General features: G+C 35.0%; 1 protein-coding gene and 1 pseudogene across 2 annotated transcripts in view; both read right to left on the reverse strand.

Moving 5' to 3' along the window:
- The window catches only part of LOC143236150 (FHF complex subunit HOOK-interacting protein 1B-like), a 35,968-nt pseudogene extending 21,513 nt beyond the window's left edge, over positions 1-14,455 (reverse strand). Inside the window, exons 1-3 of the transcript XR_013019501.1 lie at positions 14,411-14,455; positions 12,493-12,644; positions 566-652 (exon numbers count right to left, since the gene is read on the reverse strand). The product of XR_013019501.1 is annotated as an FHF complex subunit HOOK-interacting protein 1B-like (transcript). The remainder of the gene's footprint in view (positions 1-565; positions 653-12,492; positions 12,645-14,410) is intronic.
- Positions 14,456-14,476: 21 nt separating this feature from the next.
- LOC143236151 (GPN-loop GTPase 1-like) overlaps positions 14,477-19,063 on the reverse strand; it is a 19,098-nt gene continuing 14,511 nt past the window's right edge. The window contains exon 4 of the mRNA XM_076474439.1: positions 14,477-14,574. Within this exon, the coding sequence (XP_076330554.1) occupies positions 14,477-14,574 (98 nt within the window). The remainder of the gene's footprint in view (positions 14,575-19,063) is intronic.

The raw sequence follows: 19,063 nt of genomic DNA on the forward strand, positions 1-19,063 counted from the left end.
ACTCTAAAATCAGGGGGTTCGATTCCCCTCAGTGGGCTCAGCAGATAGCCTGATGTGGCTTTACTATAAGAAAAACACACATCATTTATGTTGTAGGATTAATAATTATTATAGGTGAGAAATAATGCAATACACCATTTATATTGTACAATTAATAATCATTATAGATGAGAAATGATGAAATAAACCATTTCTATTGTATAATGAAGTACTAGTGCAAGTGACAGTTGAGAAAGAACAACTATAATGACAACAAATACAAAGGAAATGCTAAGATAAAAATGTCTGTCTGTACATATCAATAGGTGTTTTAGTTTAAATACGAGATTTTAATCAAACAGTAAATAAATGGTGCATTTTAAATCAATAAATATCTTGATGGTAGGTCGACAGTAGCTACCATTGAAATGTAAGAGACAATGAGTTTGTTTACAATTACAGGTTAAAACATTATTAGTTAACATTCTGCTCTTCAAAATTATGTAACTAAAAATAACCACTAAATTAATTAAAAGTAATAGGTGGCATTACCATAAATAATTCTAAAACAAATATTCCATTGTACCTGATGAAGAGCTGGTCCAATTACAGGCTCCAAAAATCCTTGATAGAGGTAATCTACAACTTGGGCTTGTACCACATGGTGAGCTACCTTGATTTATAAAGTACAAAAACTGTTATGTCTATTACATACAATTCACAATATAAAACCCTTACTTTATTGGTATATTTTTTCTTCTGGCCACCTTTATGAAATTTTCCACTTGAAGCTACTTAATTTGAAGAAAAATTCACATAGCATTCTGAACACACAATTAAAATTATTATTAAGCAATAATTTCATGAATTCTTGTTATACGTAATTCTATTTATATATAAATATAACCGTCTGTGAATAATAACAGTATTTAATTATTAAATTAATATATGTATAACTTGTTACAATCAACTATTTTCATACATAGTTTAAAAGTCAACATTTTCCTAAACTGAAAATGTATTTCTGATAGATACTCACTTTCCCTCACAAAATATTTTTTCTTGATTAGTACTGCCTCCAATTTTCAATGCTTGCTACTAGCCTTCCACCTCCTGTTTCTGTATATCCATATGTAAATGCAGCAGTTATCCACCAATGGAAGCATGACACAAACCCTATTGAAAATAGTGCTCTCTACACATCTGTACTCATTAATCACTTTGAAATTGGTTAGAAGACCTACACCATATATAACCAGAAATGAGAAGGCTGGGTAGTAAATGTGAGAGGATGCAAGTATTTATCAGAAACACATTTTCAGATTAGAAAAACACCAACTTCCAATACAATATCTTACCCCTTCTCACAAAATAACTAGAATCTCACACTAAACCAGTAAACCTTTAGAAAGTACTCAAAGCAAACCATAAGGTGTAGAAGAAAAAAAAAAAAAAAAAGGAGACCACACCACATAATACATATTAAAGGTTAGTGAGATTAATGAAAGTTGAGTGGCTAGGGCATGGCAGACTGTAATGGAAGTTTGACCTCATCCAACACCTGGCAGAATCTGGAAATTGTACAACAATTCCATGGAAAGCAAAGTATCACCTACTTCTTTACCCCAAAATGGAACTTGGCAAGGAAGATGAGCATCATGAGCAAGTTGCATGCATTTTTCACCCAACCAACACCTATTCCACCATGAACCAACATCCAGAAAATGATAGAAAGAAGGAAGTCTCCAGTAGAATGGCATCTCCAGTCTAAGACCTGGCAGCACTGGGTATGTCTTTTCCAGACCATAACAGAACAAGGATACCTGGCACAATGAACAATACAAGTGCTTCACCAAGCTATAACTATAAATGATATCTAGCAAGTGGTAAGAAGAGTGACCCAAAACCTTGGTACATCTCCTGTCCAAAACCTAGTAGCATTGGGAATTTTTCATCTAGTTTGAGTTGGAAGGAGGGATACTGGCCAGAACATATATGGGTACTTACTTAGCTGGGCCATTTCTAACCAACATCTGATACCTTGGGAACCCCATCCAGAATATGGAAGATAGGAGGAATGTTTCAACCTGTAGGGCCAACTGTAATAGAGATATATGTGTACGTAATTGTGGCATAACAAAGTACTTCAACCGGAAACCTCACAGTATCTGAAATTGAACATTAGGTCCATGGTAGGAAGTGAAATACATCATAACCAACTGTAGAAAATGCCACCACCCTAATCTCAATTGAGTGGTATGATGCATCATTCAGGAGGAGAGGCCTCCATGGTTCATCATCCAATTGACTAGGAACTGGTAAATAGCAAGGATTCCCATACTCCACTAGAAGAGATGGAAAATACTTTGGAGAGTCTGGAGGACTGCACCACCACAGAGTGTGCAACAGGTGACCACAATACACTGTTTTTAAAAGCAGAGTTACCAAACTGACAGAGTTAATAAACCAACACCTGGTGGCACCTAGAATCATACATCATATTCATGGTAGAAAAATTTCAAAGCCACAGAACATAAGAGATGGGCAGCAATCCCTGTCTGCTTTACTCATGTGTGTCAATGAGTCTGGGAAGAACATATTTATGAAGCAAAAAAAACCACCAGTGAGAACTACTAATGGTCCTGTAGAGAACCCCATCTCTATAATGGGCATAACTTAATTCTGCAACATAACTGTTCCAGCATAGATGACAAGTCATCTGGTGGCATCTGGAATTGTACATTAGATCTGTGGTAAGAAGAGCTACAATGTAATTAACATTGAGCATGGCCACAGGATGGGAAATACAAATGTTTTTTTTTTAAACTATACCTAGTCAAGCACCACTCACCACAGAGTGAGATCTACAATAGAACTGCTGCATAATAATTTACATGCAAAAGCAGAAGGTGGAACACTAGTGACAAACATTGAAAATTTGTGCCAATAAAAAGCACTACTAATCAAGAAAAGCTATTTTCTCAAAGAAGGTAAGACATCGCATTGAAAATAGCTATGAATTACACTACAGAAGATACAATACTGCAGCCCTGTACAAATGTTATTGTTAAATATGTTAAATATAAAATCCTGAAATTTTTTTTATAATATTTTGATAATGTTACAAGTTCAATCAGTGCTTGTTCAGTGGTAATACTTTGTTCATCAATCTTACTGGCTCAGCATGGTCAAGTAGTTAATCAGAGGGTTGCAGATTTGAATCCCCATCACACCAAGCATGCTTGCATTTTCAGCCATGGGGGCATTATAATGTAATGATCAATCCCACTATTTGTTGGTAAAAGAGTAGCCCAAAAGTTGATGGTGATGACTAGCTGCTTTCCCTCAACTCTTACACTGCTAAATCAGAGATAGCTAGCACAGATAGGCCTCATGTAGCTTTGCAGGAAATTCAAAAGCAAACGAAACAATCAGTCTTGCTTCATAGAACTGGCCTACTTGTAGAATTGGATTAATTGATTATCTGAGTGCATATTAAGACCTCTTCACAGTGTTACATTTAAAACTTAACAGCTTTATTATAAATATATTTCAGTAACTTAATACCACAACATACCTTGTAATTTAAATTTCTATAATATCCAAGTTTCAATTTCATGTTGTACGACTTGCTTTGCCTCTATTTTGTCCCTTTTCAGACTTACATGATTCCTTTATTTGGCTTTCAGTATGTCCAACAATTTAAAACACAAACATTAGATACTGATAGGTCAGAATATAAAAATACCACCACATTTTGTTAAAACAAGAAGTTAAACTCCTTCAACTTATATATCTGTATAAAACTATTTAAATCATGTCTCATATGTTGAGCATGTTTATAACCAATAGATATATCAAATTTAGAGGTTAATTTATTTAGGTTCGGGCACTTAGAATCAGCAGCTTAGAAGAAAATATTATGTGAAGTTATTGGTCCACTTCAGTAAATGATTGAGGGCAGTTTGTAGTTTGTAGCTGCCGTTTAATAAGCTTTATGCTCAGCGACTGACACAAGATGCGGAAGTCTTTTATATAGAGTCTGTTTGCAACTGTATGGGGGGGAATTGTCCACTAATGGTATTAATCATTATAACGAAAAGTGTGTCACTTAAAGCATAGCCCTGAGGGATTCCAAGTTCCTGTGGGTAAGAACAGGAAAGTGTTGAACCCACAAGAACTTAGAATTGGCAGTCCATTAAAAATGGGCAAATGGCCACACAACTCATATAAGAGGAGGTCTCGCAGGATGCCATACCGCCACGTAGTATCATAAGCTTTCAATTCAAATCAGGTGATGCACAGTGAAGCACTATTACCAGAACCCACACTGGGTGGGCAAGAGAAGTTTGTTTGACATGAGGAACCAAACAAGATGAGGGTTAGCCATCCTCTCTTAGATCTTACAGAGACAGCTTGTCAAAGCAACTGGACAGTAGTTTGAAGGAACCTTAGGATCCTTCTCAGGCTTCAAAAAAAGGGAGTACCGTAGAATGGTGCACAGCATCTCATAGTGAATATCATCAGATGCAAATAAGGTACTGCCAGACCAATGAAGAGCAAGCTTGAGTTCAACCAATATAAAGGGACAATTATAGTCAGAGAGACGATTAGCCCGAAAGGAAAGATGCAATCACTTTACCCATGTATTGATGGCTAAGGTAGTGGTAGATGAAATAGAAGTGCTAGATTCATGAGAAAAGCTTTCACCAAGAGTACTGGTGATGCTATGGGCATCAGCAACTTCCTGGCTATCAGAGAACAAGATTGAAAGGGGGGGGCAGAAGTATACTATCCACTGACCTTTCGAATCTTGTCCCATATGATTTAAGAACTGGTGGTAGAAGAAATGTTTAATCTAAATTTAATCCAAGATTTCTTCTGGCTTTAACATCTGACCTGCCAAGCACGTGCTCTGGCCCTATGAAATGTATTGCAGTTTAAAAGTGTGGGATACCTACAAAAGGTATCCCAGGCCTATTTTTGAGCCTTCCATGCCATGGCAGGCAGGATTACATCACAGATGAGGATACTATGGAAAAAGGGTTAAGGCTTTAGGAATACACTGAGCAGCTGCCTGGACAGTACAGTCAGTCATTGCTGCCATGCAGTCATCTACTGATGGACATATGACAGCAGGACCATATTTTGAAAGAGCAGTGAAAAAGGGCCAGTTGGCCTGGTCCAACTTTCATTGAGGCATGTGGGTTTGGTAAAATCTATTGCCAGTCTCTCTCAAAGTGATGGGAAAATTATCACTGCCCCATAGGTTACTGTCAACCCTCCAAGAAAAGTAAGAGAAAAGTGAAGGGAGCAAAATGAGAGATCAATACAGTAAAAGACTGACTATGTGCAAGAAAATAAGTGTAAGAACCAGTACTGAAGAGAGAAAAGTTGTGATCCAGGAGCATACAATCTATGGAATGATCCCTCCCATCAATATCAGCACCATCACAGACAGAATTATGTCAATTGAAATCCCCCTAGGAATGAAAAGGAAGAAAGCAAGTGTTCAATGAGAGCATTAAGGTCTGAATGATCATTGGTCTCTTCAGGAGACAGTAACTGCTCAATGTTTGAATGATCATAGGTCTCTTCAGGAGACAGGTAGAGAACAAATAGTGATGGTACAACACAAGGAAACATAAATGGCTAAGGCCTTCAAAAAAAATACTAAGTGGCAAAGACAGGATGGGCACATTCTGATCAACCAACACTGCCACCCCTCCCATACACGTTCATCACACAACCTGTCAGTTCTGTACAACAAAAAACTGCTAAAGGGTGACTGCATTGGCATGTTTCAGAAATGTTTCCTGTAAGGAGAGACACGCAGGGTGATAAAACTCAATCAAATTGTTAATGTCATCTATATTCAAATGGAAACCTCTACAGTTCCACTGTATCAAAGTAACCATTTTTATTTATGTGAAGGAAAATGAGGCAGAGAGCCCTTCTGTCTTTGCCTATTTTTTTTTCCTTATTGGATAGAGATCTATCAATCTCCATAGATCTTTCCCTGGATAAAGTAGACAGATCTCTGTCTGTGGAACCGGGCAGCTACTGGAAAGAGCATCGGGGACAGAGATGGAAGTAGATGTAGATTTGTCAACTCTTTTAACTATAGAGGGCAAAAGGCTCTGCAGGAAGCACAGAGAGATGCATCTGCACTCCCACTGTAGCAGTGAAAAATAGTGCAGTAGCATATACCCGAGATGGAGTGTGGTGGACAATATCTTCTTAGCATCCTGGTAGGAGATAATGTTTGTTGTCTTCAAGCATTGCACCTCCTTCTCCTCCACCAATTAGGATACAAAGAAGAGTAAGAAGGGTGTGAACCACTACACTTAAGACAGTATGGTTCCAGTTCACACTCATAGACTTTGCCACCACAAAGAGTACATGTTAAAGAACCAGGACATAATGTTTTTGAGTGATCAAACAGATTACACTGGAAACATCTGAGAGAGTTGGGAATGTATGGCTGTACTTTACAGTTCGAGTAACCTGCTTTGACTGTGACAGGAAATCGTGATTATGTAAACATCAATATCAGAACATCAGAAGGCATCATAATTCCATCTTTGTGAGCAGAAATTAAGAACACCACAGAAACACCTTGGCTGGAGAAACCAGCAAGGATCCCTGACTCAGGAATGTTCTTTAAATTCCTCTCAACTGTAACTCCTCTGAAAGAATTCAAAGTTGCATGGGGAGTAACCTTGATGGGTATATCTCCAACATTCTTCAGGTCCAAGAGGAGTTTGTTATGTTGTGGTGAAAGTCTTTCCACCAAAATGTCTCCAGAGAGTAACTTCTTCACTGACTTGGGGGAGTCAGCAATCTCCTTTAATCCTTTTCTAATAAACAGGAAGATGACTGCCTTAAGGATTTCTCAGATAAGGAATGCATGATTAGAAATTGAGGTACAGAATCTGACTGTGATGGTGACTGTACAACAGAGTCATCCATGAGCGGTTGTTTTCTGATAGTTTTTTTTTTAATTTTTATTTTTTTCATGAATGAGTGTATCCATTACAAAGGCAATACATTTCAATGCCCACTGACCCAACCCAAACAAGGACATTGCAGCAACACCAGGGTTTCATGAGCACTATACCCAAACACCAGGATCAAATACAATGTCCACAACACCTGTTGAGATCATCTGATACTGGTACTTAGTTGACCCAAGCCCAAATGGACTAGCCAAATGATCCCCAAGGCCACCTGTCTACAGAAATTTAAGGCCAAAGTGGTGTGTTAGGGTTGAACCCCTCAACCACTAGGATCCTCTCCTCCCCTTCACAGATCGCCACACATGGCAAACACGGGTGGATGTTTATATTCCAGAGGAGGTAAACTGAAAGAACAGAACCTTCTATAGGAGGTCTCCTCACCACATACAGGAATCCACCTTGAAGAGTTTGTGAGAGATGACACTAACTTGTCAAATTTAATAATTTTGAATTAATTAATGGTAATAAAAAATAGTAATGTCATTATTTTGATTACTTGCATGGGTGGAATACTTAAAAACATTAATAGCTTGAAACACTAATATCAATTATTTATCTATTTTCATGACATTACTTGAGTTAATCACACAGTTCTAGTTACTAAATGCACACAAGTTGCTTTCTTAATATTTCTAAATCACAATTAGGTTTTAATTAACTTTCAGAATACTAATATTATCAAAATCTTCATGAAACACATGTAGATAATGTTTTGATAACACATTAATTGGCTGACACTTAACTTCAATGCAGCTTTACAAAGAAAACACATTATTAATAACAGATTATGAATAAACATAAGATTGTTTTTCAAATGTTATAGCAATATCAGATATATTTATAAAAATAATCATAATTTCATAATTCATACACAATCATTTCTTAATTAACTTATAAAACCAAAAAGTTTAAGATAGTTAAAAAACAAAGTTATAGAGTCGACTGTGTTACATTAAAACAGTTTTGAATAAGCAAATCAGAAAATCATGGACAACCACAGTCATAGCAAAATGGCACATATTTCAGAAGTATATTCTGACAATACTTGGCATTTTATAGGTACGTAGTATGGTGCCACCAAAAAGGTGATATTTGTGAAAAGAATAAAAATACTTTTATTCACTGTACAATTTGAATATTGTATTTGCATAACTACTAAAGCCTCTGAAATGCATATCTAGATATCTAAACAAAACTCTGTCTAGTATTTACTCTCCCTTATCACAAACTGTTACTAATGTATCTCAGAACAGAAATGAGAAACATTAGCATAAAACAAGTAGTCGATAACTTTGACAGCATATACACAATAGTATTTTGAATGGTACTCTGTAAATGGTTGTAGCTTGCATAACCTTGACCCTCACCTGTGTATAAAAGGTTAAATTATAATCAATTTACTTATTCTAACTTTAAATTTATCACCTTCTAGAAAATTCTTTAATAGTTGTGATTCTGAAAAGGCCACTATAACTGGAAGTTGACTAAACTTTACTTAAAACTGAAACACCTTCCTTTTTATATTATCATACACCTTATCTTTGGGTATTTCATCACATCTTGTCTTTACTTACATCATCACATTCTGCCTTCAACAAATTACATCATTTTTTTACCATGTATCACCAAACAACTTCTTTTTACCTACATCATTATTTATCTTGTTTTATTTGCCAATGTGCCAACTGAAGAAACTATAGAATTTCTTTAAAGAAAATTATCTGAACTGACAATGTTCCCATTGACACTTTTATCTCCCTTATCAAAATCTGTGTAAACACAATGTATTTACCTGTCTTGGTCAGTACTTTAGACAAAAATATGGAAAATCCACTATCTCCAATACTGTACAACCTTTCCATGGAATATTTTGAAAGCAAATTAGTTCCTTTAATAAATATAAACCTTTCAAATATTTCATGGTTCAAATATATTGGTGATGTATTTTTATAACAACCTCAATCAACTTCACCCAACTATTAAATTTAAAGTCAAATGGTTAAAGGATGACCAACTTCCTTTCTTGGATATTTTGATAACTAGAAAAAACACAACTAGTTCTCTCAGCATACTGTAAACCAACACATTCTTTAAGTCATGTTTACTTCTTTTATGTCACCCTAAACAGGACAAAGCATCTATTATTTCTTCATTTTTTTCTTAGAGCATATGAACATGCAACCCAATAATGCTCGAACATGACATTAAAAATATCTTTTCTATTTTCAAAAAAACTAAATTTTCAACCATGCTTCATTACAAACTGCCAACTCAAAACCAGGAAAACCTTGATTGATAAAAATAAAGAAAGATCAACCAAGAATAATATGAAACCATTTTATATTAACCACAACACTAACTTTGAACCCTTGAGAAAATATTAAGGAAGAATAACTTTAGAATCATATACAAATATATGAACACCATTAAAAATAACCTGAATAGCTTTAGAATCACATACAAATACCTCAACACCATTAAAAATAGCCTACTTTCAAATAGAACAACACCTGAAGATATTAAACAAGGTATTTATATTACACAATCCCAATCCTGTGAGAAAGTTTACGAAGGTGAAGCTGGAAGAAATGTTGGCATGAGAGTTTCTGAACATAAAAAAATATGGAAATTAAAACAATAACATTTTTCCTCATATTAGAGATTCCGACCATCAAATCAATTGGAAATCAACAAGAATTTCATACACAACAGATAACTATATAAATATAACTGTCAAAAGTTGCTTAATCAAAAACCTGTCTTATTCCAACACCTCCCAAGGTCACAACATAACAACATCCTGACCTGGTGTTTCTTTAAGGAAATTCCAAAATCAGGGTCACGTAGGCATTGGTTAACCAGTCTTTCCTGCCAGAAAACACAAGACTAAACAGGATGCACAAATTTATCAACGTATCTGACAGTTTGTTCTGTTTACTGTGTTTTTTACTAAGTGCTATACATTATAATTTGTTCTTTTATTATTTCAAAATGTTTTGAGTCTTTGTAATAAAGTGGACTTCATGTGAGAACACAAAGATAATTATCCTGAATCATATTATTGTACAATGCAATAACTGAAAGTACATATAAACAAACACAATCATACTATTGAAAGTACATATAAACAGACACAATCATACTACTACAGAGATGCCAACTATTTCAAATGACTGAGCGTAATGATTGTAGACAGAGCCCTTTCATAGTTTTAGTCCTTTTAGATTTGCCAGAAACAAGACAATCTGGTGAACGAGGCCTCTTTTTTTCCATCTTGTGAACGATCACATTGGTGTTTCTATGCCACTTAGAAAACAAGAAATATCCATTTACATGAGCTGATTGGCTGACATGCACTGATGACATAACTATGGATTTCCCCACGCACTCCAGTATGGAGAAGCACCGCACTCAAACTATTGGTAGACGTCGGAGATACAAATATTTTTATTATTTCAAGCACAAACATGATTATCACAAGTAGCTATTTGGACTATGTCTTTTATTTATTATCAAAATTTATTTGTATCTCACTAGAAATTTTCTTTTCACCCCTTTCAAGCCCTGGGGGAACAATTTATCACTTTATTGTATAGGCCTATATAATATATAATAATTTGGGAGTTGCAACAAGTCGTAATATTTGTCTGTATGAGCTGATAGTCGTAATGTATACACTAAAATTGTAATGATTACGCTCAAATCATAATGGTTGGCATCTCTGCTATTGAAAGTACATATAAACAGACACAATTATACTCTTTAAAGTATAGATAAAAGATCTTATTGTACTATTAAATACAAACAGTAATAATAAAAAATTCTGGAATAATTTTTTTTCTTTCAAACGTGACTTATTCTCTGAGGTTATTAGGACCTGTTTACATTTTTTATCTAAACAACTGTTGCATCATGTAAGACTGTTTACTGTTCTGAGACAATCAAATATCAGTTATATTGTATTGTTTAAAAAGATGTCAGCCACAGCACTGTCTGACGTGTGCAGAGCTTGAAGATGTTCATTACTTATACGAGTTCTTTGTTCTTGTAATTACAGTTTCCTCAATAATCTGATTTACCATCTCCATATTTGTTAAGGATCATTGTACATTTTGAGCTTAAGAACTTACTTTATTAACATATTATTCAAAGTTTTACCTGGTTTCTATGTGACTCTGATGCTAAGATCTGACTGGATAAAGATCTGTCCAATAAAAGCTGAAATCTTAGGACCAATGGTATAACAAAATATACACAAAATTGATTTGTTTCCATGTAGTAAAGCTTTTGCATTGTTAATGTGAGCTCTACATTCCCTGGTTTCATAATACCTTATCAATAAATATTTTTGGATATTTATAAATTTTTAGTTTGTATACAAATTCCTGTATAGCTTGAGATTTACCTTCATTAGTTGTGCAAGTCTTAATGACATGGTTTTGTTCATCTAAAAGAAGTAAACTGTTTAAGAAGGATTCCAAATTTCAAAGACAATAATCATTGTATTTGACTCACATGTTTGGTTACATACTTACACATTTCCTTTTATCACTGATGTAAGGCTTGCCTTGCTAACTTATACGAGTAAATAATTGAAAACGTTAGAGTGAAAAATTATCTATAGCAACATCATATAATTGTTGAGAGTGGGCCTCATTAAACCTAAAATAACTGTTTCTTAATACCAAATTAAGCTGTAATGGTGAATGTTGGTCTAAATAAAATCAATTATGTTTTCTGATGTAATAGGATGTTTTTAACTTTCAAACAACTAATTACTGTTAATTTAAGCCACTTACAGCATATCTTCAGTTTTAAGCTGCCATAAAGAAAGTTTTGGTTATAAAGATACCTGTATAGTAAAAACATCACTAACACTGCAGTATTAGACACTATAATACACAATACACTGTTCTTGACATGCGATATTCTACAATTGTATAAAATGATCACAACCAGAGTTGCAGACATTCCTAGTCTGAGGTATAAGTTACAGAAATAAAACATTCATCAGGATGTACACGAATGTAATGCTCTTTTATAAATTTCTCACATTTATGGTAGAGAAACATGTTCTTCTATAACATAGTAAAGAAACACTAATAATAAGAAACAGAAAACCTATACATGAGATGTGCCTTACAACTGTAAAGAATATATCTCAGGACAGCTGGTAGGGTTATTATTTTATTAATAAAGCAGAAAACAACGTTTCAACCTGAAGTGGACCTAGGAAGGTTGAAATGCTGTTCTCTCTGCTTTATTAGTAAAAGTGTTAATACCCATACCAGCTGTTCTAAGATACATTTTTACTTCAAGTGGGTTTCTCATAGTCACAAAACTGTAAATAACATTCTGTTATAAAGACCTCCAAATGATTTGAGATATATATTTTCTTAATTAAATTTTGAATAAGCTAGTGGAATGTATGTATCTAAAATACACCTGGTTCAAGATAAACATAGGTATACTTATGAAGGTATGGTCATCTTACCTGTACAACTGCATTACAAAATTCTAAAGAATTCATGAAGACAGAAACTTCAGGAATTTCTTGAATATCTTCACCAGTAATGTGATACCAATCACCTTTATAATTGGCAGTCTTCTCGGTAAAACTGAATACAGTCCACTCAACCCCGCTGGCTAGCACCTGCAGGATGGAAAACACTTTATCATGTAACTAATCAGACAACTCAAATAGATTTTTGTAAATATTAAAGATTGGTAATACTGAGCCAAAATCATAATCAACACTTCCTAGTGTACAGATAAAAACAGTTAACTCAATCATGCATTTAACATTTGAAAATAACTTTTTTCCCATGCTTAGTCTATCATTTACAGACAAAGATTGCATGAATCTCTTCAGAAGCTGGGTGATATCAGTACCACGTCATAATAAGATTTTATTAACACAAATAAACAGTCCTCACAGGTACACGTGGATGCATCAATAGCCCTTACAGGTATGCATGTGATGTATCAGGATGTTCCAGAAAGTATTGAAAAAAATGCTAAATGCTACTGTTAGAAAATTATCTCTGTACATGTAGGGGACACAACAGCTCATTGGATCAAATAGTGACTGAATGGAAAAACAAAATGCGACAGTTAATTAGGTTAAAGTTTATTTTATTCACCTTAGAGAATGATATATAGCCAGGGTTGTCAGAAATGTCTGTTTCTCTTCACTCTACTGAATGGTTGAGAGTTAAAGAGTGCCAAACTTGAAGTTATTGTGATTTGCCATGATTGAGACATGATATAGCATTTGTTGATTAGGGTATTATGGGAAGCTGGGAAAAGCAGTAAAGGAAACGAAGGAAGGATAGCTTAGATGGATGATTTCTTAATTGCAGGAGAGGTAAACAGGGAGATGCAGGCTGAGTACATCAGTTCCTGTTTAAAAAAGACAGTAATCATGTTCAAGTGAGATATAATCGTCAATGGACTCCCATCACACCTTATGCCTTTACAAATTGCCACCTTTGTTCCTTACATCAAGCCTGGTGTAATCATTGACCCTTATAAGACCCTGATCCTTCGTCAAGGCAGAATTCTTATTCAGCCCTCTACACCCACAGACCTAACTTATCTAAGCAAACCCTGGAACACAGAAATTAGTGTCAGCTGTTTGCCAACTAAAAGCCCCATAAACCTCTTTCTTTGTTTTCCTTAGAGGCGCTTGATCCATCTATTCACCCTGAAGAAATCAAGCATGCTATCGAAAGCCAAAACAAAACATAGTTATACACTGTTCACTGAATTTTCTCCAAGATACAAATCAAGCCAACCATTTTATTAAAGCAGTTACAACCACAAAATACATTGCCAACTATATTCTACATAATGGGTATTACTACCACATATTCCTCATTGCTGTACAATCAAGCCCAGGATACCAAAACCCTCCAGATAACCACAACATACACCATCAATCAACTGACTTGCCAAAGCCAACCACCAACCTACCGTTTAAACCAACATGCAGCCAGTAAAAGTATGCAAATTGACTCAAACAGCAAGATATCACAGAGTAATCAAACTACAATTCTGGACACCACACAGAGTGATGCCTCAACTTCTACAAAACATCTCTGTACAATAAATGAAGAAACTTAGACCAATATTGCCAAAAATCACTAAGCAATCCAGACTAAAGCAGACAACAAACAACTCACCCAAGTCACTGTTAAACTTTCACTGGAAACCCAGCCCATTCTACAGGATAACACATCCATACATTCTCCCATGAATTTAAGAATGCTCTCCAAGAAAAAGATCCTAATACTCTCACCAACTTCCACTACCAACGACGTTCCTGTTGAGCTCCAGCCTCACTGACTCTCTACACCCAGTCTCTTCTAAAATTAGTCTATTTTGTTGGATATGTATCCCAGTGCATTTACCTTAGTATTTGTTAATCCTTGTATCTTTCTCCCTTCAGCTTGCATCTGGGCACAATCAGAGTATTTTTATTTGGCACTCTGGCCATAAAAGCAGGTTTTCTCTGGGTTCTCCCGTTTCATCCCCATAGCAAATGTCTGTTTCATGGGATCTATTGATCCCAGCCCTGAAAAGAGGACCACCTTTCAGCATCTATATCCATGTGAACTTCAGTACGTGAATGTAAGCTGTGCTGATGTACTCGTTACGCATCTCCCTGATCATTCTGGTGTGAACATAACTACATCAACCCAGCAAAGATCTCAGAATAACTCCAACTTTCATACTCCTTCCAGCTCACTGAGACCTCTTCACAGCTTTGACCAACTCTCCCCATAGAGACCATAAAACAAATAAATGACAACCAAGGCAATTATTATTACCACCCTCCAATACAGTTAATTAATTGCAAATTAACATTTAACTACCTACAGCCACATGTGAGGTGAAGAGAAACAAGAGTTTTTGACCGCTCCAGGTTATTTTTCATCCTCCTTCAGGGAATATAATTATAATTTAACCTAAATATCTATCAACGAATTGGCTAGTGAGACAAATATTTTTAACTTTAAAATGTATTGTTTTCAGACTTATATTAAACAAGTTAAACCAGTTATGCATAATGATTTGAACATAAATGAGATGGGTCTTTTCAAGGCTGGGATAAATGGATCCTAATACAAATGGAAATTCTGCTGTGGGGAGAAACAGGAGTACCCTGAGAAAACCCACTTTCACTGGTAGGGTGCTGAATATTATACTCTGTTCGTGTCCAGAGCTGAAAGGATATCATGATATATATGATTAAACAATTTCATTCAGGGCATGAATTATGTTTAATGGGGAGAGATATCATTGCCATGTTTTTGGGGTGACTTTGTGCACTTTATTATAGTACTGGGTTGCAAGGACTGCAAGTCATTTTCTTAGGTAGGCATTTTGCTTATTTTTTTCTAGGTGTACAAGTAGTGTGTAAATTGGGAGTTTGTAAGCTATCCAAGTTACAAGATTTTGAGCCTGTTGTATGATGTGGTACTGTTTATGAGATGCACTGATTTTTATCATGATACCCTATTCTACTGTGGGACAAATGTGTGCTTTATAAATTGCCATAATAGTTTTTGCTTCGCACCCTATAACTATGCTTCCAGATTTCCTTAGATAGCAAATTCTACAGTTGAGGGTAATTTGGACTTCAGATGTTACGAGCAGGGATTCTCAGGAAATGCCCAGATGGCAATGTCTTCTGTGTATTGTGAGGGGTGTGTGTGTATGTTAGGTTTGAGAATGGAATATTATTGAAAAACATGATGTAGAGTAGAGAGCTAAGAATTGACCCTTAGGGTATGCCTGCTGTAAGCATTACTGTGGAGAATACAGAGTTGTTGATTTTAACTCTGGCTGTTCTGTTAACAAGAAAGCTGGAGATCCATCTTGTTATAGTAGGCAGAAGAGTGAATTGTATCAATGTATATTTTACACCTCGCATCTATACAGAGTCTAATGTTTGATTGACATCTAGGAATAAGCCTACCATGGTATGATTTTTTGTTGAAGCCTTGGATGATTGATTTTGTAAATCTAAGTGGTCAGCTGTCTGTTTATTTTGGGAGATGCATTTTATATTTAGGATAGTAGATTAATGTGGTACCTCAGAGCTCAGTTTCAGGACCTCTGGTTTTCTTTGATTTACATCAATGACACAGATGAAGGAACTTAAATTAAATTATCTAAATTTGTTGATGATATTAAGTGTTGCCAGCTGTAGGAAGAAATGCTGCTTCTTTATAAAAAAATCTAGATTATTTGGTGAGTTGCTTAAGTTAAATAGCAGATGCTTTTATTTCTATTAAATTTGAATTATTAGTATAATTTTGATGTATATAATTTAACAGTGTATAACACAATCACACTATTTATAGTACATATAAACAGACACAACTATACTATTTAAAGTACAGATAAACAGTGTTTAACAAGTAAATAATCTTGGTGCTCTGGTTGATCAGTGTCTTAAGTGATACAAAAAGTGTGCCATCACAGTAAATAGGATGTTGGGTTATATCTACAGAAATATTTAATACAAGTCTAAAGAGGTTATAATTTCATTTTATAGGTCACTGGTTATGCTACATTCAGAGTGTTGTGTTCAGTATTAAGTTCCTTTCCTCAGAAAGGTCACTGGGTTCTTAAAATGAATTCAAAGAAGGACTACTAGAATGGTAAGTAGGATGAAAAGGTTGTTGTACAATATCAGGTTAAGATCTCTGAAGTTGTTTTCACTTATAAAAAGAGGAGTTAGAGAGGATCTTATTGAAGTGTTTAAGATTGTTAAGAAAATTTATGAGGATAGTACATTATCATTTTTTTTGCACTTAACCCTTAAAAGTAGTCATCATCAATTGATGATGTTACATTCAAAATTCCCACTGTTTACGAAGTTATGCAAAATGTGTGACTGCCACTAGCCTTGATACTCCTGCCTCCTCACATGTTTTCAAGGCATATGTATTATATCATGCAAATGAGCATGTAACAGCCCTCTACCAAAATGACTGCAACACAATTCTTTTTGCATAACTGACTCACTTCATGCAACTTAGCCCAACTTCATCTCGAGATTGGGCAACAGAAAAAAAAGTCACCGGAAGTGGAAGGAATGATGGAAAGTGTCAGAAAAAACTGTCAGTGGAGGAAAATGCTGAATTCTGATACAATATTTGGCATCCTCTCATTGAACAGCTAGAGTCCCATATTGCCCCACTGGAGGGATAAGGGCAATGCACTAAGAACAGCCCCTTCATAAAGTTTCCAAAGAAAGCCCATGGAATATATAAAACACACCCATGGAGAGACAGCACCACTTGTGAATCAGATGTACTGTGGTCATGAAATTAATGTCTCATAATAAAGGCAAAACCATACTGAAGGACACCAGAAATAAATTTAGAGACCCCTGGTGTAGAATGGTTAGGGCACAGCAAACTGTAAAATGGACTTCAACATCAACTAACACCAAAAGAACAAATGAGAGAAGTATATACAGTAAGTGACAGGAAAAAAGATACTCCACCATTCAACTCCGCACATCAGAATTGGGCAGGAAGATCATCTGTTTTATAGATCCACATCAATGCATGTTCATGTCGATAGATAGAATGCAGTCATGACTCATATTCAAGACTATGGATTTATTCAACAATCAGCTGATAATAGTCTATAATCATGATTATGTCTTAGGCTATGAATTTATTTCACACACTCAGTTGATACCAGTCTGTAGTCATGATTATGTTCGAAAACTATGGATTTATTTAACAATTAGCTGACACCAGTCTGTAGTCATGATCATTTCCTGGACTAAGTATTTTAACACTCAGCTGATACCAGCCTGTAGTCATTATTATGTCCCAGATTATGGATTTATTTAACAATCAGCTGACACCAGTCTGTAGTCATGATTTTGTCCCAGATTATGGATTTATTTAACAATCAGCTGATAATTATATATGTAAAAAAATGGCTGGTATGGGTAGAGAAGGCACTATGTAGAGAACTCAACAATGTTTTGACCTTCTTGGTCATCATCAGTTCACAAAAAAAAGAAAGAGGTAACTGACCAATAGCTGACCATATGTGTGAAGGCAGTTGTGTAACTGACTGTAGGAATGTAAAGGGCATGCTTAGATGATGGATTGTTAATATAGGTATAAAGGTGTTCCCTTGTATTGGTTGATTTTGGGCTCGAGTTGTTATATAAGTAAGGCTGCTTTAATTCTGCATTTGTTTATGTTTGTTTCTTTTATTTAGTATGTGGGTGTTTTCTATGGTCATGTTGTGTTTATTTGAGTTGCAGTGTTTGAAAACGTGCGAAGAAGGTGACTTTATATGTTCTATGAATCTAGTTTTCATTCTTCTACTTCTCCAATATAGAGGCAAGTAGCAGTTATCAAATTGTATTTTATAAATAATGTTGGTGTTGTGTTTGTCAATGTAGTTTACATAGTATAGACATTTTAGTTTTGTGCCTGGTTTTGAATAAATTTGGCATTAACTGGAATGTTATATTTTGTTACTAGTTTTGCTAAATGTTAGTTACTTTTCTGCTGATGTCGAGAATATATGGTACGCAGCAGTATATGGTTTTGTAAATTTTAAATCGTGGGGCATATTTAATTTTGTTAGTTGATTTTGTTTTGTCTAGGTGTGTGCATATAATGTTTTCTACGGTTTGTGGCAAAAAACTTATTGATGTTGATGAAGTATTATTTTATTTTGTCTAATTCATTGTTTATTTTATCTAGTGATGATCATCATTTTATGGCTATGTTTATTTGGTTTCAGAGGTATGTTGTTTTTTTGTTTTTTTATTCATGTGCTGAGTCCCAAGGAATGTATAGTCCAGAATAAGTGGATATTTTTTGGTAGATTCTGTTTAAGTTTGTGTATCGGTTCTTGAGAAATGATAGATTGTTTTCCCGTTCACATGTGAAGTTAATGTTGGGATGTATACAGTTAATGTGATTGAAAACATTAAGTATAGTTTGTAGATGTGAATCCCACAATAGTGTCGTTTCTACATTTGTACCAGTATAGTGGTGGATGTAATGCAAGTA

The sequence above is a fragment of the Tachypleus tridentatus genome, chromosome 13 (assembly GCF_004210375.1).
Source record: "Tachypleus tridentatus isolate NWPU-2018 chromosome 13, ASM421037v1, whole genome shotgun sequence".
NCBI classification, from domain to species: Eukaryota; Metazoa; Arthropoda; class Merostomata; order Xiphosura; family Limulidae; genus Tachypleus; species Tachypleus tridentatus.